The 27,165-nt window shown below is 33.2% G+C and overlaps 2 protein-coding genes across 4 annotated transcripts; one reads left to right on the forward strand and one right to left on the reverse strand.

The window, feature by feature from the left end:
* Positions 1-654: 654 nt before the first annotated feature.
* Positions 655-15,956, forward strand: LOC110109280 (delta-aminolevulinic acid dehydratase, chloroplastic). Of its 3 annotated transcripts, XM_020840264.2 has the most exons (14): positions 846-1,004; positions 1,082-1,174; positions 1,344-1,633; positions 1,855-1,966; positions 4,601-4,674; positions 4,921-4,989; positions 5,072-5,155; positions 5,230-5,299; positions 10,360-10,415; positions 10,498-10,619; positions 10,726-10,797; positions 10,887-10,968; positions 11,058-11,135; positions 15,126-15,956. In XM_020840264.2, the coding sequence occupies exons 3-14, from the start codon at positions 1,364-1,366 to the stop codon at positions 15,288-15,290; spliced, it is 1,254 nt and encodes a 417-aa protein (XP_020695923.1). In that variant the 5' UTR covers positions 846-1,004; positions 1,082-1,174; positions 1,344-1,363; the 3' UTR covers positions 15,291-15,956. The 3 variants fall into 3 exon arrangements, with proteins under 3 accessions (XP_020695922.1, XP_020695924.1, XP_020695923.1); XM_020840263.2 differs by lacking the exons at positions 846-1,004; positions 1,082-1,174 and adding an exon at positions 655-808; XM_020840265.2 differs by lacking the exon at positions 1,082-1,174 and having other exon boundaries at positions 843-1,004.
* A 4,321-nt stretch (positions 15,957-20,277) lies between these two features.
* Positions 20,278-21,020, reverse strand: LOC110109278 (basic leucine zipper 43-like). The gene has a single exon (XM_020840260.2). It carries the CDS (start codon positions 21,012-21,014, stop codon positions 20,463-20,465), a length of 552 nt encoding a protein of 183 aa, XP_020695919.1. The 5' UTR covers positions 21,015-21,020; the 3' UTR covers positions 20,278-20,462.
* Positions 21,021-27,165: the final 6,145 nt, after the last annotated feature.

The raw sequence follows: 27,165 nt of genomic DNA on the forward strand, positions 1-27,165 counted from the left end.
ATTTTGCTCTTTATTACAAACATTTGGCTATATGCAATTGAGTTTTTCAATGGTTGATTTTTCTCATATAAATTTCTGAACATATTATTGAATTGGGGCTTTTCTAGCAATAATATTAATTGTTTAAAAGTTTTAATAAATTAATTTACATATAAATATTTTAATTTTATAATAAGTCTAATTTCCAGCTAAGAACTAACACAACATGCTCACATATCCCACCACCCAATGTAAGCTCTTAATTGTGAGCCGATCATTTGTCCGGTTCGGTTTGGCTTAAAAACTGGCTTAGCATCAAATTGCCAGGTCAATTAGAACACAACATGCTCATATTTATTATATCGTTATTATGTTATTTATTTTTTATCAAATAATTATAATATTTATTACATTATTCGGTTCAACTCCCGGTTCAACCCTAATCAAACCATTAAAACTTGAACCTCTCAGTTTTTTGGCTCAACGCCCGTTCCGATTTTTATAATATTGAATAATCTTAATAAAATTCTCAAATAATCTAAGGAGATTTATATTTTATTTGAAACTAACTTTTTATTATTATTTTTTATTACTTTCAAAATTTTTTTATTAAAAAAACAGCTTTTAAGTAGCGGTGAAAAAGCCGTCCCAAATTAGGCAAAGTATGCTATTTGGGAGTTTTTAATTTCTTGAGAGGAAACGCAACTCGATTTTGTATTGAGGCATAAGAAAAGCTACGGAAATCTGAATCAGATATTGTGGACCGTAGGAGATAAAGTTCGATCTCGCTACTTCGCCTTAGAATACCCTCGTCTCTCCAGCATCCAAGGTACCCAGACCCCTCGTCACTTTCACTCCCCAAAAGATCTAATTTTGCGCGCAAAATTACCTTTATTTTTTCTTTTGTTTTTTTTTTTCCTTCCCTTACAAAATTTTCAGACCTGCCTCGTATTAGTTATAGTTTATCTCTCGCTCAGTTCTAGAAATGCATGGTCACATCGTCGCTTGATTAAAAATCTAACTTGGTTTGTTTTTTCTCTACTAAATTGTTGATTGCTACCATTTCTTCTCAGCAGATTAACGAAAATATTATTTTTATTAGGTTTGGATGGTTTGTTGTTCTTTTCTTGCTAAATATGGGGTTTCATCTTTTCTCGAAGGAGCTTTAGTACCCCCCGCCCGCCCCCCATGAGTTGTAATGTCACTGAAATGTTTGAAATTGCTAGTCTTTAACTGAAAGACAGTCAAATTATGTCTTTTTTTTTTTTAATTTGAATTTGTTCTTAGCTTAACAACTTACTGTTATCAAGCAAGGAGTTTGAGTTTCAGAAATGCTTATTTGTGCTTTTTCTCTTCTGCTAAAGGAGGGAACAGTTCAGAAGAAATGCTTACGACATTGAAAATGGCTTCCATGCTCTCTTTAACTCCATGTAACCCTCAAGTTGCGAGAAGAATTGATAGCGAGAAATGTGTTGGCTTGAAGACTCGAAAACTTGCTGTTATTAGAGCAAGCAGAGAGCAGGAGACAAGTGTTGAGAGCAAAGGCTTGAGCATTGAGGAATGTGAAGCCAATGCTGTGGCTGGAAATTTCCCTGATCCTCCACTTCTTACTAAGCCAGCAGGCCCAAAAGGAACTCCAGTCGTGAAGCCACTTGTATGTATGATCTTATAGATTTTACAAGTATGAAGGCTAGGCATAATTTGATAGGATGAATTCTGGAAATGGTTTGATCTTTCTGGAAGCAAATTCTATAGTTTTAAGTTATAATTTCCCAGGTTTTAGATTTTCTATAAGCACTGGAAATGAGAAATTGGTAGTTCTATTTTGTGTTACTTTTCTTTTCATTGATGCCTTAATGCTGTCTAATTGTTTAGGTGCTTACTAGACGTCCTCGTCGAAATCGAAAGTCTTCTACACTGAGGTCTACTTTCCAGGAAACCACTATATCAGCTGCAAATTTTGTTCTTCCTTTATTTATTCATGAAGGTCAGTGGTCGAAATGGAGTTTTAGTAGCTGTACTTAAGAATTTATGTTGATATCATCTCTGCTTCTATTGAATGGAACTGAGTTTTTGTAACAGAAAATATTAACAACCAAATTATGTGTAAACGTATGAGAATGCTAAGATTCATGTCTAATGCAACTAGAAAAGAATAAGAGATAAATTTTTAGATTTAGAGAGCTTGTGGGAGAGGCGTTATTGAATTTATGTTTGTAGCAAACTTCATTTCAGAGTGGAAGAATTTTGAATGTAGGGCGGTGGAGCAAAAAATTACTTGCTAGAGGTTGGGTTTAAAAAGTTACATAAACTAAATACATAAACTCACTCACAATGATGAATGGAGAAGAAGTGATGGAGACTGACAATTGACCCTGGAAGAATGAATGGAAACACGATTTAAAACATGATTGCAAGGGAATTGATATCACAATTTTTTTATTACTTTATAGTAGGATGAAAAATTTAGCATGTGACATTGTTCTTTTAGATTCTTGCACTAGGGCAGTGCTTGCACTTGCCAAGAGTTGAAGAGAGGAAGGAGAAGGGAGGCAAGCGCTGCTGACCACTCAAATAAAAAGAGTTGTTTAATTTCAAAATGTCATTAGCTCATAAAATGAAAAATTGTCCGTTAGGCAGCTTGAAGCTTTGGTATAATTGCATAATAAGTTCCTATGAAGATGAACAAAGATAAAATAACCTTAAATTAGATAAATATGGAATATACTAATATCTCTTATGATGTCCAATTACTAATATTATTCAAACATACATAAAAATCCTAATACATGTGATCTATGAAACAAAACATGAATGATCTAGGATTTTGTCATGCTATGATTCATAGGATGATATTGAGCTATAATAAACGGATCTATTGTTATATTTATTCCTCACTGATAGGAATAACTTGCTTTCAGAGAGTTAGAAGTGAAGTGCTTGGCCAAGAGGTAGGGCCTATATGTTTAAGTATGTAGTGATCCTTCCGAATGTCATCTATAGGAGGTTGATGATCTTAATGAGCAAGGTAATTTTGGGTACTAGTGCGGGCCAATGTCTCATCATCAATAATGATCTAGTCAATATCCTATGCTAGTGAGCCTATATGGAGTACTACAACTAGTGTAGGAGCAGAAGAGACTCCACTTGCTAACATGTTATATCTTTAACACTACTCTTATGAACATATCAGGTAGCAAGTTTAAAATATGAGCATTCAATTCTAACTTCCAAATAATTTGATAAGTGCTAGAGGCAATAGTGTTTTGCTTTTTTGAATGTTTTCCATATAGATTTTGGGTATCATTTGGAATGTAACATTGTCATCTTCGTTATATTTCTAATGTTTATGTATTGCATTAGCAATTTTTTGAAATATTTATTGGTTTGCCACTTAATTTGTTTTCGAACATCATCATAATATTTGTTATATTCTTTGCAAATGATGATACAAACTCAAATATGTAGAGATGGGTATTGGGTTGACAAAGTCTAATAATTTGAAAAGGTAATTTTCCCAATTTTTTAAAATGGTACCATTATATGCACATGTCATTGTAGGAAGGTGTAGATTGGTACCTTTTCCTAGCAAACAACTCAATAAATTGCTGAATTGTATATTAACTACATCTTTTTACCCTCTGTTTGAGTTTGAAAAGCTGAGTATTTCGATTGAGTTCCAATTAATCTCCAAATTGTTTTAAAAAATAACAAACAAAACCAATCCATTGATTAGACATGATGATTAAAGAAAGGAAATGAAGATGGGCAATTTGTTTAAATATCTAAGAGGCATTGTTAATCTTTTAATAAGGCAATAAGTGATCCATTTTAAAAGATTTATCCACGACAATGAAGATGAAGTCAAGTTCTAATGCCAAATGATGGAGAATAAAGTGAAAAAACAATGGAATTAATAAAAACATGATTTAGACAAAATTGTGTAATTGGAATGATAACTCTTTTGTTTGGATTGCTCAATAGGAATTTTTTTTTTTTGCTTGACAATAGGATGAAGAACATAGGACATATCAACATCCTTCTTCTGAATCCTTAAACGCAATAGGGAAATCCTTGCACGCAGCTAGGTGGTCCTTATCACATTCAGCAAGAGTTGAGGAGAGGAAGGGGAAGGGGAAGGGGAGGCAAGGGCTGGCCATTCCAATAAACGGAGGAATTTTTAATTTCAAAATCCATTGGCTTTTAAAATAAAAATGATACACTTCAATATTTAGGAGCCTTTGTACAATTACATAATAAGTGTAGGAGAATGAAAATTATAAAACAACCTAATACTAGGTAAATGTCTAATGTCTTGCATAATGTCCCATTACATGAAGTTCAAACTAAGCATCTATGAAGCGCCCCCCCCCCCCCCCCCATGTGGATAATGCGGGAAGACGCTATGCCACAATACATGGATTTAGTTCTACATCAAGAATATTAAGCAGGATTCATAAACTTATTGCAAAAGTTTGGGATAAGCCTACTAATGATTATGATAATGATGATCTATGCTCGTAAGGACTAGCTTGATTAGCATAGCCGTTTACCACTCAAACTAGAATTAACTGTGTTACGTTTAGATATTACATAATTAATAATTCTTCTACTTATTCAGGTGAAGAGGATTTCCCAATTGGAGCTATGCCAGGTTGCTTCAGATTGGGATGGAGACATGGTCTTCTTGACGAGGTAGTTATTGTTCGTTCTCTCCCTCCCTTCCTGACTCCCCACTCAGTCAAATATTATGAATATTGCCATATCCAGTTTTTAAGTAATAGTTATTGTTTATTGTTTTGTGATTTCTGATGCTGTTAGTACTATATTTCCAAAACACGAGCATTCACGGAGCATAATTTGTTTTTGTTTTTCACTTCTAACATCTAAAAATATGAACCAATCTTACACGTCTTATCGACAATATTCCACTTCATGTAGGTCTACAAGGCCAAAGATGTTGGTGTCAAGAGCTTCGTTCTTTTTCCCAAGATCCCTGATGCATTGAAGGTTTGTATTTTATATTGTAGTTCAGTTTGTTTTTTTTTCTTGATCTTTTGAAAGTAAGGGTAGCCTATTTCTTTGTTTATAGTCTCCAACAGGAGATGAAGCATTCAACGACAATGGTCTAGTCCCTAGAGCAATACGCCTACTAAAGGACAAATTTCCTGACATTGTTAGTAAAATCCTCTCAATTTTTACTTCTGGTTGAGTTTTTAACTTACTGAAATATTCAAACCACCAATACAGGTGATTTATACTGATGTAGCTTTGGATCCATATTCTTCTGATGGGCATGATGGTATTGTGAGGGAGGATGGTGAGATACAATTGATCTTATCTCTCAACTCTCTTTTCTTTAGTCTCATTTTGAAAGCCTCATTGTCATATTGGACGGTCTTATTCTATTAAAACTATTTGTTTCTGGATTATTAGTTATATTTATTTTGTTGTTTCTTTACTTTCTTTTATTAATTAAGATGGGGGTTCATGCTTGTCTTACATTACCATATATGCTGTGCTTGACAAAAAATGAGAACTCAAATATCTATAACTTGTAATAATGAGCACATGATTTGTGTCTTATTCTATGATAACAAATATCTTTATTCAAGAATTGGGGGTACTAAACATGTTAAACTCAAGGGTTAGAAAATTTATTGTTTGACATTTTGTGGTAGGTTCAAAAAGCTGTCTACATGTAAGAGGAAATGGTTGCTTAGGTTTATGTCAATTAAGATAATATTCTCTTCTCGCTTCGTCTCCTGTTAAATCGTCTAAATTACATCCAAAATTTTTTGAGATCTAACACTCCTTAGTGATGGGGGCATCGACAGGAGATTCCGGCGCGTTTATCAGAGATGACACCGGAGATCGACGGCTATGATGGAGAGTCTGTACTACTGATGGCTATTTGTATCTGCATTTTTATTATTACTTATTTACTTTCAGTTTTTCCCATTTTACCCTTGTGGGTATTTGTTTTCTCTTGTAGCCCAAGGGGCATTTTAGACTTTGCACTTATTGTCATTTAGAGCCTATTTATATGGCTCATGTATCTTGTATGAGGCTAATGAATTATTGAATAAAATCTTCTACTTTTGATCTCTTTGTGAGTTCTCTGTTCCCCTAGTTCTCTTTGTGAGTTCTTGAGGGGAATTTCGTGGATCTTTTTGTGAGTTCCGGCATCGTTACAATCTCCCTTTGAGATCTTGAAGAAGAGGTGTGTGAGGTTAGAAAATTCCAAGTTTTTCTCCACAGTTTTCATCTTGCTTCCAGGCCCTGGAATCCCCTCCCCACTTCCCTCTTGCCGCTGGCCCTGTTAGTCCGGCCAGAAAATTGGCCGCTGGCCAATTTCTCCCCCTCTACCAAGCTCCTGCCGATCCCACTCCCCTCTTCCATGCCCGTCTCACGTCAGCCCGCCAGCCACCTTACTCCCATGAATTGAAATTCAATTTCAAATGCCTTCAAATTCTTTCCTAATCTACATCTGGATCACTTAGGAAAGTAGCCTTTTATTTTTTTTTTTCAATTACCTGCTATATTCCACGGATCCAATGGCTTAATATCAGTTAGAAAACTTTCCTAGTAGAACAAATCTGAAAATCAAATTTCAAATTTGCTTCCACCGTGGTCTATTCTCTAGAGGGCCCACTCAATTAATATTAATTGCTCCCTCTCCACTACTTATGGCCGGCCCCTTGAATGGCTCTCCTCTCTCCCCAAATTAAATTAAATGCTCCACTAAATCAGCCTTAAATCCTTCCCTATTGTCGCCCATCTCCTCCCCTTGGATTGATTTGAATTTTCAAATCAAATCCCTCCCCCTTTATTTGGAACCCAAATTGGATTTCAATTAATTTCCCTCCCAACTCTCTAAAACTGAAATTAATTTCAGTTTTCTAAAATAAACCACAACCCCTCTCTCTCTCTCTACCGCCGGCCTCCCCTCTCCACGCCGCCCCACCTTCTATCTTGGGTTTCTTCGTGACCTCTCATCTTCAAGCCCATGTTGCATGGCGGATCCCGCCGTTGATCACGGACTCTTCTACGACATCTACGGAGGCATCCACGTCCTTAGATCTCCTTTCTTCGACGTTGGATTTGGCTTCGACAACACCATCGAGGAGTACTTGGATCGGATCCTCCCAACACTAGTGGACGCCGTCGACGACCAGTTTTCAGAGTACACGTGGATCATCAAAGGCCACCCTTCCGTGCCACCTCCACCTCCACCTCCAAGTTTCTTCTCCACGACGACGTTCATTGGCTCCTCCCTCCTCGTGGCAACATCGCTTCTAGCTTGGACGATCTTCCGCCGCTCAACCTAGTATCGTAGGGAAGAGAGAAGAGGTTTCAAGGTGAACAACTCCTTATTAATCGCTAGATTCAAATCACTACCTTTTAACTTTACGTTTTCCTTTGTTTTGGCTTAAATTGTTCGGATAATTTTCCTTGTAATTCCTTTGCCTAAGCAAAGAGGAACACTACGAATTCTTGTAACCGATTTTAATTTAAAGCATGATTATATAAACGGTTAAGCTATTATTCAATCTCCTTTCTTAATCTTGTGTAACTCAACTCATGCCTCACATCACTTAGATTTACTAAATCCTCTTTGACATCAATCCTATCTACTACTGCCAAACATCCCCTAAAATACTACTGCCAAACATCCCCTAAAATGCTCAAAATATGGAGAAAATAAAAAACAAAATTTCATAATGATTTCTATAGTCAAATTATTCAAAAAATGTACTTATAACATAATAGAATCCTACATAAATACATAATATTTACACTCCATGTTGCCTGAAGATATGCTAAAATTGAACATTACAGGTTTTCATACTTCGAAGATATTGTAAAGTTAACTCAAATAATCTTGAATGCATCTCTCTTGACGTAGGAAATCAAGAAATCATCTAATAATCATCAATTTTAGTTCATGATTAGCATTTCTAGTATACATATTTTTAGATCTTAATTGTTTTTTGTTTAGAAAAAGATGAAACTTTTACAAGATTAATTACAAGCAACTTAGTGAGCCCTTGAAGAGATCACCATATGAAAAATAGAAATACTAATTATGCATCAATTCACTGTTTGCTTATAGTGATGATCAAATAACTCTTAGCATTAAAATGTTGAAAAAAAAAATTAAGCTGCTTGGCATGACACTGACTTATGTGGGATCCAAAAATTCGCACCTCGGCCTCTCTACGCTATTTTTTCTCAGCAATGAGAGTTTTAATGAGTTTAGGTTCCAGAGTAAATTTTCAGAAGACAAATTGAATTTTAAATAAAGCATTACCTAGACATTTTGCCCTCATTTTGCGAGGACTTTATGATTTGAAAAGTATCAGCGTACACTTAAAGCTAGTGATGGGAGAATAATGATGTGCCCGATTTAGATCCTATGGTTTTGTCGTTATGGGCTATCGTGGTCCTAATCTACTTTGTTGGAGGAGGTAGTTGACCCAATCTTATAGAAGGATCATTGTCAGCAATTATGAGTTGTGTCATCTAAAGGGGCCTTGTAGACTTGGAGTGAATATTTGTCCGATGGGACACATATTTGAGTCCACCTTAGCTAACAAAGGACTTTTTGCCCTATTGATTATACACTATTGATTCATTACTACAGGATTTAGAGTCATTAGGGAACATTGGGCTCTGACCGTGACTGTAATTTAGTTGTATCATTTAGCGGCAAAACCAACCAATCAGAGGGTCCCAATCATAATAGTTTACCTATTGTGCCATTTGGCGAAACCCGCAGTTAGAGGACATGGGCCATGTTCTTACTGGCAAGAGAGGGTTTTGAGAATGAATCTTAGTAATATTCTCAACTGGACATTCGCTCTTTGTGAGCTCAAGTGATTTCTAAATTTATTCACCTCGATAAACTTTTGATTGTTATCTTTATGAAGAAAGATAAAAAAGGGTGACAACTGTGACTTCACATCTGGAAAGGGGGGGGGGGGAGAGAGAGAGAGAGAGAGAGAGAGAGAGAATGCAATGAGGAGGTGAAGTGGGTTCAATAAAGTGAGAGAGAGAGAGAGAGAGAGAGAGAGAGAGAGAATGCAATGAGGAGGTGAAGTGGGTTCAATAAAGATAATGAAGAGAATTGTTATGAGAAAATAGTTTAATTTAAGTTGGAATCACGAGATTTTGCAACCTAGATCCACCACTTCTTCTAAGTGGCAATGGGAAACCTAATGATTGCTATGTGTCTCTCCTCTTAAATAAGTTATTTTTGAAAAAAAAAACCAGAAGTTCCTCGTAAAAAATTGATCATAAGCGGATGATAGTTTTTCTTAAACAACAAAATAGTCCCATATAAACAAAACAAAACTTTCAAAATTTTATCTTTCAAAAAAGTAATGATTGGAGTTTATTCTTGGAATAGAAAAAAGACCTGTCTTTTTAGTTTTACAGAACCGTATTTACGTAGTTTACATATAACTATCTTATATTTTATATAAATTTAAAAGAAATTCTCTTGTTTTTTTTTTTTAATTAATGTCTTGTAGTTTATACAAAATGGTTTGTTGTTTTAGAATAGTTTCCTTGCATTTATGATCAAACCTTTTAAGCGGAGCTCCTGATCTTATTTTTTCCCCTAAATTTCTGCCTTGTCCTTTCCAAAAGAAGGCACGTTCATTTTAACTGATGATCTCCATGGTCATTCTTATGCAGGCCCATCCCTGCCACCTAAGCAAACAGAGTTTTTCTTCTTTCTTCTTCTTTGTTTTCCCTTTTCTTCCCCTAAACACCTTGATCTCTCTAGCAATCCTAAAACCATTCCCAAATCTCATGAATTGAGCCAAGCAAGAAAATGTGGAAGTGTAGGAAGAGTGATCAAATGAAAGAAGAAAATTTGGTCAGAATACTCTTGACCTAATTTTGATCAGGCTTAAAAAATTACCACATGACATTTCTATTAATTTGAATGACTTGAAATTATGTGATTTTGATTTGTAGTGAAAGTCAAAATAATGAAGACATTTGCTATGAAATATATGATCAAATAATAAAATATTAAGTCATTTATATGTGACAGCAGGACAGATGTCATATATCAAATTTTGAAGTTCATCTTGATGGAAATAGGGTTAAGATATCCAGACCCAGTTTCTTTCCCAAATTAAATATATTGTACAAATGTGAAAAAAATAGCCTTATCAGTTTTTTAGTCTTCATCTTTGAGAAGATCATTTGGATTAAATTCGTAGGTAATTGGACAACCCAATGGTGTTTAGTTCATTATGAATGCAATATTGTGTCACTATCACTTGTATTTTTCATTTGGGTTAGTTGTAAGATTTTGAATTTTCATTTTGTTAATATCTATGTTCCATTTTGTCCATTGAATAGGTGTCATCATGAATGATGAAACTGTTCATCAGTTGTGTAAACAAGCAGTTTCTCAAGTATGGTTAAATTTTCCAATCTTTTGAACCTCTTATTAACTCTATCTCATTTCAATCTGACACATAATGATATTGCATATAGGCCCGGGCTGGTGCTGACATAGTTAGCCCCAGTGATATGATGGATGGGCGCATTGGAGCAATTCGAGCTGCTCTCGATGCTGAAGGCTTTCAGGATGTCTCCATTATGTCTTACACTGCAAAGTATTTTCTTATGCTTTTGTTTAATCTTCTAACCTATTCATCTTCAGTAAATTTTGAAAAAAATTATGAGTATGAAGTGTTTCTTTGTGATTTGCATTTCCTTCAGGTATGCCAGTTCTTTTTATGGCCCTTTTCGTGAAGCTTTAGATTCAAATCCAAGATTTGGTGATAAGAAAACGTAAGGGTCCTATAAATTTAATTTGTATTTATTCATTTATTTATCTACTTGCATGGGATTAGCTGTTTGTTTTGCTTGTTCAACAAAAGTTATCAGATGGACCCAGCTAACTATCGAGAAGCCCTTATTGAAATGGAAGCTGATGATGCTGAAGGAGCTGATATTCTCTTGGTAAACTTTTTTAGTATATTTTGTGTATGTTTCCTCAATTTGTGCTTCCCTTTGTCTTCTTAGCTGAGGTTAATTAAACTCTTTGGCAGGTAAAACCAGGGCTGCCATATTTGGATATAATTCGTCTTCTTCGAGATAATTCTTCTTTGCCAATTGCTGCTTACCAGGTAAAATGGTTTTACAGTAACTCTTCCTGGTAACTTCTAAGCTTTAATTTTTTTTTTCTTTAGATGGGAAGCATACGTCTACATTTTGTGCACTCAACCTTTAATATTAATACATTTGCTTTTTCCATCAAGATCTGGTTTGCTGAAGAAGTTTTGTGTATAGAGAAAGAAAGGAAAAATATTATAGTGTTTTTGAATTTATTTTAGCAAACCGTGGAACTTATATAAATGCTCTACCTTTGGGATGTAAAGTTTTTATAGGCTTATCTTCTGAATACAAAATACATAATCCCAATCTTGTGAGTAAGTTTCATATCTACTCAAGAAGAATGATGAATAGACTACTAAAGAAGTAAACCAAATAAGCAAAATGTCTAGCTTAATGACAGTAGGCAATTCGCTGAAAACCAAGAGTAATTTTCTATAAATTTATACGCTCCCCTCCTCTTGAGCTCGAAACAGTAGAGATAGGTTCACTAAATGGTCTTTGTTGTTTTCTAGCTTTTGTTAAGCACTCATTGTTTTTCTTTCCAGTTATGTGATGGTTTCTAGTATGCTGGTGCTCATAAAGGCTAGTAGATGGAAAACCATCGATATTTCTTATGAATACTCTTTATGATACCAGGGTGTTGGACACTCTTGGTGTCACACATTGGAGAAATTATTTTGTACAGACTCCGAACGTAGAGAATCATCTGGATTGCTAAGTATTATGCACCTTTTTTTGCTTTAAGTGCAAATATCAATAAATTAGGCTCCCCTAGTACCCTTAAAACTAAAAGATGCAGCATTGGGTATACAAAAATTCACTTTCTTTTTTTGATAGTCAATAATAATGTCAGGTAGATAACAAATTCAGTCCCAAAATCACATCAAACTTAGCTTGTGAGAATACATTTAGTGTATATATCATTGATAATAATATCAGTCGTGAATGTGTCAATCGACTACCATGCATGAACCAAATGTGCGACTATCGTGCTTGGATCAAAATGGCGTAATAGTTGACAAATGTGGTTGTAATTTAGAAATTCGTGACCTCAATGTAAATTTACCTGATATAAAAAAAAATGATATCTCAAAGTAAAAAAAAAAATCTTTGTTAATTACTTCAAAATAGAAATTGTAAATGTCAATGCATCAGGAGCCTCTCGACCTTCCTGTTGAGCTATAGTGAAGACACAAGGTGGAGTTGTCTAAATGGGCTGCTCTTGAGTTTGAGCTGGTTGTGGCTACTAATAATCTGTCAGTTATTACTGTTGATATGGTTGCGATGCCAAAAATCATTGATGTAGCTGTGGCTAAGATTGTATTTCTTTGTTTGCCCTTTGACACCAAACTTTAATGTCCTTTACGAAAGTTTTTATCATCCATTCTTATATTGAAATTGTTTTGAATTATCTTCATGTGCAATTCTCAAAATGAACTATTCTCAATTGTTCATAGAGCAATTTAGAAGTTATGACCAGGATTATAGCGGTTAAAACACTTGCCCACAATCAAATTAGAAGGTCTAATATTCCAATATCCATAATGAGAGAAATGGGAGTTGCCCTTAGAGCTTTATTCTCTGGTTGCTCGCCCATTTCAAATGTCACGACCTGGCCCGGATGCTCGATCTAACGAGGCGGGTACGAAAAGTCGGACGATAAAATTTCTTTTCGATTATACAACTTCTTTTGCTAAAGAGCCACTAAACACAAAATATAAATTACCTGTTGATATCTGCACGTCGTCTTCTGTAAACATGTTCTTCTCTTTCAACCATTTCTTCTTTAAGAACTTACCTGAAACATTTAAACTCGTGGGTTGAGTTTACTAAGTAAACTTAGTGGGTAAATATTTGAACAATTAAAATAAATGTTTTTATTTACAATACTCTTATAATCTTCAACATGTATTTAACCATTCATTCCACTTTTTCCATTTATTTCGATAATTTATACATATTCGATCATTTTGCTTTAAAACATTTAAAACAATCTTGATTATTTCCTTTTCCCATTTAATTCATACAGGAGCACCGTCTTAATGTACTCAAAAGTATAACCTTTTCCATTTTTCCTTTTCTATTTCCATTACCTTTTCTTTTTCCTTTTTACGTGCATGAGTACGGCGTCCCCAGCCAGTACCATAAGGAGGTGAACTCCTGAAATATTCATATATATCATTTTCCTTTCTTTTACATTTACCATAACATTTCTATTCAATTTCATATGTCATTTCTTTTCAATTCACTTACAATTTCGAATAGAAACTTCTCAAACTCTCAAAATCCTTCTTTCTCACAAATTCCTTTTTCTTCACTTGAATCCCTTCCTTATCTTTCAAGAAACATATCATTCATTTTGAATGAAGTAAAGGAAGGAAATTTATACGAGAAATCCGAAAGAAAAATCAACAAACCTTTTTTCTTTTCTTTCCTCGTCGGTTCTTCCCTTCGTTGCAAATTCTCCCAAACCTTTGCTTCTATAACAATAAGAACGAAAAGGAGTTGTTAAATCTTACCCTCCAACGCGTTCGTTTGCTAAAATTGGCGTAAGAAAGTCTCCCCAAGCCTTCGCGCGAAGATCCGATCGTCCGCCCCCCCTTCCGCGCTCTATTTCGCGAAACAGCCAATACCGACCCCTTTTGGGGTCGCGGCTATTAAAAGGCGGGTTGGCCAGTTCGGTTGAATCGGCCACCCAACGGTTCATTACATCAAATTACTATGTTTGTTCGTATGCTGCTTTTATTATAACCTCCACTTGCCTAAGCATCTACATCCTTTTGTTTTCTAATATTCTTCTCTTCATAAGTAGTGATCTCTATCTTGACATGTATTGGTTGATCGACTGGCTTCCTATAAGAAGCGAATTTGAGGTATATAAACACTTTCTACTATCCTCTCTCAAGTCATGTATAAAAAACTGAATCTTCTAATTTTGTTGTTGTTTAATAGAATAAATAAATCAAATTTAGGCTTCGTTCGGGACGGCTTTCTTACTGCTTCATAAAGCAGCTTTCTAGTATAAAAATTAAAATTTTATACTAGAAAGTTGCTTTAAGAAGCAGAAAGAAAGTCGTCTCAAATGAAGCCTTAGTCTCATACCCCTAAATGATCTTTAATCATTGCTTTAATTTCTTGAAGTCACTCATTAGTTGTGTATGGTCAAATAGTGCTTTAAGAATAAACTTTCAAATTTTGCCCAATATATCACTGCAATGTTTTCAAAGTTGTTGTAATGATGTCTTTCACATCAGTAGTCAACACTTTCATGAAGCTTAAATGTTGTCATGTCCACTTTGTGGTCCTCCTTAGAGCACTTCAACCCTTTGAGTTACTTATCATTATAATGAGGCTTATTATTGGATAAGATGTAGGAAGATGAGTCTTCAAGAATTGCTCCATAACTCAGTCTCTTTCTCCACCCCCAGTTTGTATAATATGTGGGATTCCAATCAATTTATAAGCTTGAACAACTAGAGTCATCTAGTTCACTTGAGTTCTATGCGCATTTAGTATGGTTTGGTTTGTGTGGGTTCCAGCAATGATTGATGAGCTTATGGTGATCCGTTGTGTTGACTTAATAGCTTACTGAATTTCTTGAATATTTTGAGCAATTTAAACGATAAGATTAGCTTCTAAAGCTTGTGTGACACATTGCATCAGAATTTAACAAGGGTAGTAGTGCTCCAACACTGCCAACAGTTTGAGCAGTATTACAAGTTAATAAAAATCTAATCAGTCAAAGTAAAACTTTATCAGTATTTCAAATATTAACCATGTTAATTAAAATTATAATTAGTTTGTAATTTAACATAATAGATAATTAACTATAATTTAATGTGCTTAATCAATTGATTAAGCACTTTTATCATGCTAAACTACCATAATTAAACACCACTAAAAAACTGTAATTATAATAATTAAATCCTTAGTTGCCCCGGATATAAACACCACTAAAAAACTGCAAGCCTTATAATATATTTCATCTTTTATTGTTCAAGGTTTCTGGTGAATATTCAATGATCAAAGCTGGTGGTGTTCTTAAAATGGTGGATGAAGAAAAGGTGATGATGGAGTCACTGTTATGCCTTAGAAGGGCTGGTGCAGATATTATCCTCACATACTTTGCTCGTCAGGCAGCCACTGTACTTGCTGGAATGAAGTAGCTGAACAACCACCTTTTAGCCTCTTGGTAGAGAAGCCTTCATGTCGGTTTTTTCTTCAAACTTTTTTTTTTTTTTAAATTCAATAATAGTTGTTCAGTCTGCTTTAATCCTCTTCCATTTCAGTATATAGTTCTTGCAACTCCTTCATGTTTTATTCAACTTTGCATTAGTTATGAGTTTTATATCTTTAAGTTTGTTGAATTATTTTATGAAATAGTCTACAATATTCAAAGTCATGCACAGTTCCAAAGTGTGTGCCAGCCATGTCATCTTTTAGGCTATTGAAAGCTTCTTTTATCTGTGCATCCAATGGCTTCCTTGGTTCTTTCCTCTATTCGGTTGAGCACTTGCTGCTGGAATACTGTAGATAGTGTTTCTTGGAAGGCTCTGCTGCTGCCGACTTTACAAGATGCGAGGAGTGGAAGTGATGATGATCTCTTTACAGACCTGCAAATTGACGTAGTACTGCGCTTAGATTGGTTATGACTTGGAATGTTGAGCATTAAAAAAGGTCATTATTAATCAAATTCAAATGATAAAAATAAGACTTTTAAGATGAGAGAGTGAAAATGATGATGATGTATTTTATGTTATTCAAAGTGACTTAAGATTGAAATTAATTCAGCTGTATTGTATGAATCTCAATGTAAAGTAGTGAAAAATTCATTGATAAGCAGACTGAATGTGTGGCAAAATGAAGAAATGATAATGTGATGATCGGCTGGCAGTTGAACCTGTCCAATAGCATAATAATAAGAAGAGAGAAGAATTATGAGTCAAAATTTATTTGATTTAAATTGTGGTTGGTGTTTGATAGGGAAGAAGAAAGTATATGCAGTGATTTGTGTGACCTTGACTAGACAAGGAAGAAGAAAATTAGAGGTAAATAGTGCAAGTTATTTAAAACTCCTTTTGACCATTTTAATGGAATATTTTAGGCATTGTAATTAGAAATGTTGCTTAATAAATTAGAGACGTTCGACATTGTCTTTGAAGATGTTTGATGCATTCGACATTATTTTGATGACGTTTTACGTCTTTAGGATTAATTCTAGTAATATATAATGTAAATAAATGTTAGTTTGAACAATGAAAGAATTAAGCTGTTGAATTTAGGTGAAATATCGGAAACAAGCAAATTCTAACCATTTTAATATCTAATGAAGATAGTGAAAATCATAACAAGATGGTTCTAACATATACAACAATGAAAATAAAATATACACATATTACATAGGTAAATAAAATTAATACTTCAGATCAAGAAGGAAAACGAATACTTCAAAAATCTTATATATTTACCATTTTCTTGGAATGAATAGAAAATAAAAAATTCATAAAATTGATCATAAATAGTTGGATAAAGCTAATGATTTTGATGATGATACAAATCTGACACTCTTTGTCCTTATTCTCAAATGGTAGTAGTTGGCTATCATGCATCTCTAAGAAAGTTCTAGAAGTGCTGCTTTAAAGCCAATTGGGATAATATTAGTCTCCCTTGTCATGAAGTCTCAGTGTGCAGAAGCCATACTTAGTCAAATAAGTTGCAGAGCACTATGTGGAATGACCTTGCTAAAGTTGAATTATTCTTTGCTTTCTTTCCAAATGTATCAAATAAAGGCTTGCAAACGGAATGTCTGCCTCTCTGATGTGGCCCTCTCTAGTGATGAATACTTTGAAGAATTTCTTAGCCTTTTAGTGCCATTGTCTTCTACTCATGAAATGTCAGAAGCTACTTACTGGACTTCAAAGCTTCAGAGCCAATTCAAATTTGTAAAATAGAACCTAGCTTTCTGTATATTTTATACGAATATGTATAAATGATGGTGATATTGTACTTTATTATTTTTTTCTTGAGCTTGAAGGTCATTATAATAGAAACATTTGAATTGATCTTCTTTAGCATTCATAAAGATTTCATTGTTCAGAAGGCTTGTTAGAAATAATGCTGATATGACATCACAAAGAAGTTTGTTCAGTAATGGAAATATGTTATAAGTATAATGAAAATTATTTGTTGAAAATTCTTGAGACCTTTAACGAGATCTCCTCGTCTTTAATTATTTAAAAAAAATTAATAAAAATTTCACTTACAATATACTACAATTTAAAGGTTTTAATATAATGTTATTACAAATAAAAAAAATATAACATTTTCTTCACGTCAATTGATTTTTTATTATGGTATTATTTTCTTATTTTTTTTACATAATTTAATTATAAGAATAAATAAGTTCGCTCATGAGGTTACCTGAATTCATAGAAATAAGTTCGAAATCGATTAATGAATCAAGCTCAAGCTAAAATTTGGGTTAGCTTGAGTTCACATTGTGACCCACTTATTAGCCTCACACTACTGATAAATTAGGCTTTCACATTACTTTAATAGTGTCAATTCCTAACCACGTTAATTTGAAGGCCATATGAGGACTTAAAACCTTAATATTTTATCATAATTCTTGATCTTCAACTCAACTAATAATTAGTCATAATGAATCATTAAAGGGATATTAATTAAATTTTGAAAAAATTATTGCATAGAGATATTGTTAAGTTAAAAAAATATATATATCAAATGTTAAGAAGCTAGTGCAGGTCAATTCTAGTAAGGATAAATGTTTTTTTAAATAGAAGAGTGTTTTAAGTAATGATCATTTTTTTTTTCATAAAACTAATGTTTCTGTTTTTATGATAGGTGCACTTTCAGTACTAATGAGGAATTTTTTTTTAATAAAATTTTTCTTTCATTTTCAGAAATTAAGTGAAAGGAAAATATCATTTAGGGTTTATGCTTCATAATTATTATATTTTGGTTGTTTGATTAAAAGATTACTCACATATTTCTCTCCGTGCAAATTTTCTTTCTTAACTTAATAAAAAATTGAAGGTTGATGTAATATTATTTAATTTGATAAAAATTATTATATTCATAATTTGAAAACATTCTAGTTAATTTTTGGAGCAAAGGTTGGATGATCTGCGTAACTCAATCATTTAAATTGCTAAAAAATATCAAACTTGAATAATAATAGTCTCAAACAAAAACTCTATAATCATTCAAATACAACATGTTCATTCTCTTTCTTTATCTGATCAAATTCAAATTAACGAGAGTAGTAGGGTGCTACCAATTTTAATCTTGCTTCAGCTAATTTTTATATTCAGATTCAATTAATCACTTTACTGTATATATGTATTATGAAAAATTAACACTTGCTAGTTCAGCACTACCCATTTCTAGCTAATTCCTAATAAATAATGACATCTTTTATGTGTTTATTCACATTTATTTTTCTTTAGAAAAATGATTTGTTGAATCATGAAACATATACCAACACCACAAGCCTCCAATGTTTCCTCAAGAGTAACCATTACTACATAAACAGCCCTACATGGTTAAGTGTTTGTGACAATATTTGTTAAAGAGGGCCCCATGCCGATTTGCACGTTATCCATAAAAGGCCAAGTTGAGCAAGAACAACACAAATCAAACCGTGATCATCATCATCATCATCACATCAGCCACTCTGAAAATGAACATTCAGCTCTTGACAAAGTAATATTTTACATATTTTGGTGGAAGACTTTTCCTCTTTGTTTTCCTGTTCTGGTTATCAATCTCCACCACTCAGCCTTCACCACTAATTGACACCACCTTCTCCATTTTTTTTAAAAAATTTTCTTCTTTCTCAGTACACCTGAAATATTTCCCCTTTTTCATCTTCAGAATATTTTTCTCATTATTTCTAAGAATGGGAAAAGTTTCACAGGTCGCAAGTACTGTAAGTCAAAACATAGAGATGAGAAGAAGAGAAGTCTTGGTAGAAGGCTCATTTAATCAACACTGCTGCTATAATTTTGTATGAGAGAGATTGTTTTTTTTTTTTTTTTACTTTTTTTTCTTTCAAAATAAAATTCATTAGATAAGATGAGCAATACAACACCAGTCAAAATCTGACCAAAGAGAGCAAGAAAAAAGCCAGCAAAATTACAATAAAGGACGGAAGCCAAATAGAATAATTAAATAAAGCAAAATAAATACTGCCCCAAAAGCAACCTGACTCAAACCGCTACCTAGTTGCCAGGCTTTGGGCCATCCAAAGAGGAAGAAAAGTCACCAGCAAAAATCCAACAAAGATAGAAAACCACTAAATCTGATAGAAAACCAACCACCAAGGTTGTCAAACAAACCTAGGCTATCCAAGGGGCGTGCAAGCTAAGAAAACTACAAATCATTGTTCAAAACCAACCACAAGCAACTAGGAGGGATTTTTTTTATTTTTTTTTACTTGCACCAGTCATGGAAGTCAATATCTGATGCATAAGAACAACAAGAAGAAGATGATATTATTGAAAATGTATAGATATGGTAGGTGAAATTAATAAACATTTGTTTCATGAGTAATTAAGCTTATGAAATTTTTTTTAGGCAAATAAATTTTATTGATTATAAATAAAATTATAGTTCATATGAGAGAAATAATGTCTAAACCTATCAATTGAAAATATTAAAAGTTCAAGAAATGTAAGCAGTCCCAAGTTCTTGAACCTATAAGCATAAAAAAAAAAGAAAAAAGAAAGCCAAAAAATAAACAATTTGGTATAGCCTGATCACCTACATGCATAATTTCTAGAGTTAATTTGCATGATTCTAATGAGAACATTCTTATAGTCAAGTAGGCCAATTGGCTTAGCTCACACTAGTCTATTTGTTGAGAGCTTTTGCTATCCGCCAAGAAATTTTAGATTCGAGTCTTACGTATGTGCTATATGCAAGCTGTGTTTAGATCAGAGGGAAGACGGTTAAGTGGCATTTGCACTTAAGCAAGTAAGCTTACGATTGTGATTTCACGAGCCATCCTTGTCAAGCTTTAACGCTTTTTATATTACTTGACACATCAATTTTTATTAAAAAAATAAAGCAACTAGCCGATCAAAAAGCATGATCAAACCAAGCCTTTTTTTTTTTTTTTTTTTGGTCAGAAGCACAAATGGCAGAAACTTCATGCTCTCGATCAATTAATTAAGCAGCGATTACATTCCTTTATGTTTTCATTACTCGACAACTAATTGAAGCTAACTTAAGCTTCCACAGAAGGAATTAATATAAATAGGATCTCAAGATCAATGATGCTAACAAGGAATTCATCATTCTACTTGATCAATCTTTCAATAAGGAAAAACTAAGGGCGAAGCCATATATGAACTCATCATCATAGCTTCTTTTCTCATATGAGCTACGTTGCATGGGCCGTCATCAACCTCCATTAACTCCATATTATGTCCATTCTCACCAATCAAATCCTTGAGCTTCTCCTTCAACACCCTTTCTTCCTCTCTAAGCTTATCATTCTCATCCAAAATCTCATCATGTTGCTTCATTACCTGGTTCTGCTCATCAAGAAGCCGACGGTTGGCGGCACGGAGGCGGTCGACTTGCAAACAAAGCTCATCGAGTTGCCTTTTCTTTCGCATCCTCGACCGTCTTGCAGATTCACGATTAGATATCATTCGCCTCTGCCGCCGCTCGACGACGAGGTTGAGGACCGGGTGTTCCACAGCCTCGTCTGAAGTGGAGTTGGAAGTGAGGAAATTGGAAGGGTGGGCCGAGGGGGTCAAGTAAGACTCGCCTGGGAACTTGCTGAAGGCGAGGTGGAAGAAGGTTGCTGTTTGGTGTGAAGGGAAGTGGAAGTTGAGGCCTTTGAGTTCAGAGAAAGACATGTTTGAAGAGAGGACAAAGAATGGTGGGTGTAAGGAAGAAGGTGAATTTTATAGGTGTGGAAGTAGGGAGGAGGTTGGATGAGGCTAATTAACCTTTGGCAGCAAAACACTTAGCTATAACTTTTTTTTTAATTTTTTTATAGAGGGCAATAATAATGACAAAGCACACCAATTTATATTGTGAATATGATATGACATATTGGCATCACATGAATTCATGCCTTTGAATTATTTTTTAGGTGTGGACAAGCACCTAAACAATTGGGTGTGTGGATGTGGGAAAAAGAATTTTATTAAAATCATTAAAATAATAAAATATTTAATTAAATCTAACAATTAGTAGATATCATGATTTAATTTTTGCTTAAGATTTCTTACCTTAATGCTACAGCCTTGGCTCATCTGAGAATCACTTAGACTATGTATATATATAGTTTGTAATGGGACATGCTCATTCTATTTATTCTTGATTAATACTTTTTAAGCTCGTCATCCTAGGTTAATAAAGATGAATTCTTTCAATTTTTCATTATGAATAAGATGATCAACTAGGAAATTAAGTTAGCAGTTATACTTTATATGATGATTATGACCATTTTGAAAGAGCTAAAGCTTCAACAGGTTATAAGAAATTGGCACAATATACTTCGATGATGGTCAACAAAAATACTCATCATGTTGGAAATCTACAATGTTTGCTAATGAAACTTTGATAATGAGTGTACATTAGATAACTTGCTTGCAGGAGAAATTATTACCTTCTATAGGGATGATAGGTGAACATGTCCATTTCTCAAAACTTTAGGCCTTTAGGGTGAAAATCTATGTGATGCTATTAGTGGTGGTGGAAATAGTGTAAATTCTTAGTTAACATGTCCCAATTGTTGAGTGATGATGGTGTGAGTAAGGATCCTTCATGAGTTCGGGGTGATGCGATATGCAGGTTGAAATTGTATACATGTGATTGCATTATGCCATGTTAATATGATTGCTAACCAACTCTAACCACTTTTGATGTCGCATTCTAGGAGCATAGTATAAAAAATCTTCTTCCAAACCTTACATGAGTGTTAGATAGGTAATAATATGCTCTAAGCCATATAAATTCAACATGTGTTGCTAGAAGCATACCATAAAAAGGTCGAGTGTCTCATTAGGATTTAGTATTATGTTTGATAGAGCTTGAGAGTTCTATAGTGATCCCTCAACAATAGCAAATTGAACAATAAATTATCATATCAAGTTAACAAATTAGGAAATGCTATGCATAGGAAGGTGAGTGAATCTCCATAATGGAGCCTCCTTAAAATTGGTGAAGAGGGGATAATAGTTCACTACCTCACCAACTACAAGAAGCATGATAATCCTATGAAAGTGAGTGACAAGGATGGCCAAGTTCAACTTCCGCTTGTAAAAATTTCAAATAACCATCTCAAAATTTTATGGTGGTTTAACCTTCATTATCTCCTTCAAAGTAAAACTCTTAACCAAAGCCTAATACTTTGATGGACAATAAGGGAGAGTAGTGTAATAGCCCAAAATTTATAAATTAATTTAATATGAAAAAAAATTTAGCTGACTAGCACTACAATGCTGGTCTTGTGGGCACCACGTATTAATCTTTCGGGGTTTTGTATAATAATTGAGCACAATAATATTGGGGTCATGGGCAATGTGGCGTTGGGTCAGAAAAATACATTTTTTAATAAAATATCGCAAACTATTTTATCAAAACCCTCACCCAGCTATCCATTTTTCTATATTCCTTGATTCATCGGGAGAGAAAAGGAGAGAAAGGAGGAGAGACGAGGAGGAAGAGGAGAGAGAAAGCTATAACAATCCAAACTCTCAACCAATAAGATATTATCTGCTTTGCCTAAGAGCCTCATGATTTTGTCTTGCTAGTGTAACTTCATAGGAGGTCACCTATCCTAAGATTTTACCGATATGAGCATGTTTAACTATGAAGTTTCTTAATAAAATTATAACAATTACAAAAAAGCCGATCGATATTTAAGAATTTAGCTTCTTTTTTACTTAAGGGGTTTCAAAATATAAGTGTGGGAGATTGTGAAACCTCTTAAGTAAAAAGAAGTTAAACTCTTAAACATTGAGGCGCCTATTGGTGTAATAGTTAGAATTTTATTAAGAAACTTCATAGTTAAGCATGCTCATCTCTAAGAAATCTCAGGATGAGTGGTGACCTCCTTTGAAGTTATACCAATAGGACAAAACCATGTGGCCCTTAGGCCAAAGCGGATAATATCTTGATAGTTAAGAATTTGGGCTATTACAAAAGTAGGGATCATGCTTATATTTTTTGTCAGTCTTATTGAAAAAGTATTATAATCGTGACAGGAAATACTAACCCTACCTCCATTTTTAATTATTTTGCACTTTGCCTATTTTCTCGCTCTTAAAACTAGTAAAAATAGAATATATTTTATTTTAGTAATTTTTTACTATATAACTTTGGATATATCATAGATATCATTATCTTAAATATTTTGACTAGTTTATATGAAAATTTACATGTTGGTTTTCCTTATATGTCATTTTAATTGAAATGAGTGATATAATATTGAATATAAAATAATCAGAAGTCAGTATATTTCTTTTGGATATAAAATATATGATATCAATATATTTTCTATTCATTTAGTCAAATATGTATTTTTGGCATACTAAATGCATACTATTGGACTTAATAATTATTATATTTGGTGTATATGATGTTTGGTATTATACTCTCCATGATATGAAATGTGTGTAAAGACACGAGACTGGTTGGAAATGATTAATTGATTTAGGTTGGCTTGAGATATTTTATCCTATACAGGAGGGTGGGCCAATGAGCTTTTCTTTAAATAAAAATTGCGTTGTAATCCTAAGTGATATGAAATGAGATATATAAGGAGATTGATTGATATGATATGATATGTTGACGGATAAGAAATTATATGACTTTTTATATAAAAGCCACCAAACTTGTAATATGTGATATTAGATGGATTCATAAGAACAAGACTGATATAATTAAATTTGGTTTATATAGGATTGGCCTATAAGATTGGATATAGAAAAAATACCATAGGTAGCCAAATTTCCCATATTGCTTGTATATGCATATGACATGGTATATTGCATAAGTGGCATTATATAATATTTTATACACATTATACATGACATGACTGATATATGTATATGATAAGTCTATGAGATTGTTACAAGGGCATAGGATACTTGATATACATAATATAATACATGATGTACATGTCTTAATATTGTGTGATATACATAAAGTAGATATTGAATACTTGCTTGATATGACAGATATGCTGATACATATAATGTGCCATAAAAGGTATAATTTATAGGAATGAAAGAATATACTAATCCTCTATATGACCATTGATTAGTGATTATGAATTATATTACTTATACTGATTTATATTACTTATATGACATGAAAATATTCATTATTTATATTGGCTGCTATGTGCTTTTATAGTTATATGTTCATATATTTAATTGATATGAATTGAATGATTGAAAGCTTATTATTTTATACTATCGTGCATTGATTTTAGTTCTAGATTTTGATAGCTTACTGAGATGTTAGCTCACCCTATGATTTTCATATGTTTTAGGGAAGGGGTCAAGATCCAGTGGAATGAGGTAGTTCAGAATTCAGGTTTTATTTAATTTTTTGTAGTTTAGTTTATTCTTTTATAGTCATGAGTATGGAGTGATAGACCGATGCATTGATTTGATCATCTGATTATTATAAATGAAATTTTGATAAATGAATATTGAAAAATTTTAGTATATGATTATAGTTTCTTTCATTAGTTTTAATTAAATAAATAAGATTAGAGTGTCTGGTAGTTTAATTAAGAGGTGAAATAGATAATTCTTTCAAAATGAAATTTCGGGTGTTATAGAGTGAAATTAGAGTAAAGGTTATTAGAAGGATTGAATTATAATGAGAGATGTATGAATTTATTGAGAGAGATAGAAATGGATAGCAATAAGTTTTTCTCCCTTACATTCATAATATAGATATGCATGATTGAATTACAATTTGGTAGGAAAGATAATTATACTAAGTGCAATGGATCCATTTGAAATACCAAATGAATAGAGTACAATAGTCTCAGTGAATTTTGATAGCATGATGTAATTTGTCAATCTAATAACACAGTTGATGAATGATGTACAGAGAATATAAAGTATGAACAAAGAGATTGAAGATGATAAATATTTATAGATGTTCCATATGTTGAAACCCCCACTATTTAGAGGAGCTATATAGCCACATGAAACAAAGGATTCACTATTGAGAAAATTGAAGGTATTTGATAGTATGCATTGTCTAGAGAATAAAAAAGTACTACTGGAAGTGTTCTTGTTTGAGAGTGAAGTACTTGATAGACAGTGGATAGAAAAATAATGGGAGAAATTTCAAGAAAAAATGAATGGATAGATTATTTGGATAGAGTTTATTATTATTTTCAGATATTGGTTTGTGTCCCTATTAGCATGGCAACAAATACAAGAAACTTTCATGAGACTCGAGTAAGGGGATATTAAAGTGATGAAGCTGAGTTTGTTACATTGACCAAGTATCCACCTCAATTGATCAGTACTGCTGAGAAGAAATGCGTCCCATAAATTTTATAATCACTAAGATGAGTTGATCAGACACCCACTTGTGCCATTGAGGATTCTAGAGTTTTTAAAGTTAGTAGAGAGAGCGAGATTGGTAGAAAATGGTTTAGTCATTCCTTAGTTTATACATGACATGAGTAGGAATAGAGCAAGTGAATAAGTAACAAGAGAAGAGGGTAGTGATAAAAAAAGTAAATTTGCTGATGTTAAGAAATGACATATGATACTAGCTGGCACTATGCAAAGAAGTAATTATTGTGTCCGGACACCGAACGTGTCCAGAGACCAATAAAAAAGCGCCACATTACTTGGGCGCTCGGTATACTCAGAATGCTCGGTATTTTGTAAGGGCAGAATAAAAAATCATGCAGAAGTACCCATATATGTGGTATAAGACATGCAGGACAATGCTATATGATCACATGGAAATATTTTAAACGTCGCCAGTATGGATATTGGATGAAAATTTGATCAATCTCATCCATACCAATATGAATAATGAAGAAGATGGATGAATGAAAGGTAATGGTGAAGACAAGCTTGTTGAGTGTGTGACCCCCCTTAGAAATGGAAAGGTAGCTGTCGTTTTCATTAATCGTTTGCCATTATTAAACATCAGGAATGTCTATAGAAGATGATGAGATGTGGCGAGAGTTTTTGTGCTATTATTTTAAGAGGTATTTAATTATCTTCTTTCATGAGAAGAAAGGGGGAGGAATTAGGAAGCTAAAGGGGAGAAGAATGGGTGACGCATGCAATGGAAGTCACTTTCAGAAAAAGTTTGTAAATTATTTATTTAAAATCGGCTGAGAATGGCCAATGTGAAATTGTTTTCCTTTGATGAAACTTCTTAGGAATTGGATTCATTTTATTTTTTATTATGCATGCCGAGTTTGATCTAATCCATAGTTTTGTTCTGCATAATAAGATAATAAGAGCTCAGCGGGTTTCCCATTTCCTTTTCTTTTCGTTCTAGCTTCTTGTTTTCCTTTTTTTGAGCAAGCAAATTTCAGAAAAAAGAAAAAAAATACTAAGACACTCCTGAGCTTAATTTAAGTAAAGGTATGGAATGTTTTTTTTGAAAATTATATCTTGTTCGAGTTGTAAGATGAAAAAGGAAAATTTATATGCATATCATAATTTTTTTAATATTTATATATTTAATATTTCAATATTTATATTTACTTGTATTTAAATTACACATGAAAAAAAAATAATTTAAGTGTATATTAATGATGATTTTAATGTAATATGAATATTTAAATTTTATATAAATAAATATAAAAATTAATATTATATAAGAAAACATTTAAGAATTTTTTGATATGTAACTAAGTGTCAGTTTGGGATAGTTTTCTCGCTACTTTTTTTTTATTTGACAGTAATTATAATTTCTTTTAACTACTATATTCTTATTGTTTTCTCAATGCATTTCAAAAAAATTTGAGGAAAACTATTTTTTGCAAACATTATAATAAAG

Source organism: Dendrobium catenatum, unplaced genomic scaffold (assembly GCF_001605985.2).
Source record: "Dendrobium catenatum unplaced genomic scaffold, ASM160598v2 original_scaffold_98264, whole genome shotgun sequence".
Classification (NCBI taxonomy): Eukaryota; Viridiplantae; Streptophyta; class Magnoliopsida; order Asparagales; family Orchidaceae; genus Dendrobium; species Dendrobium catenatum.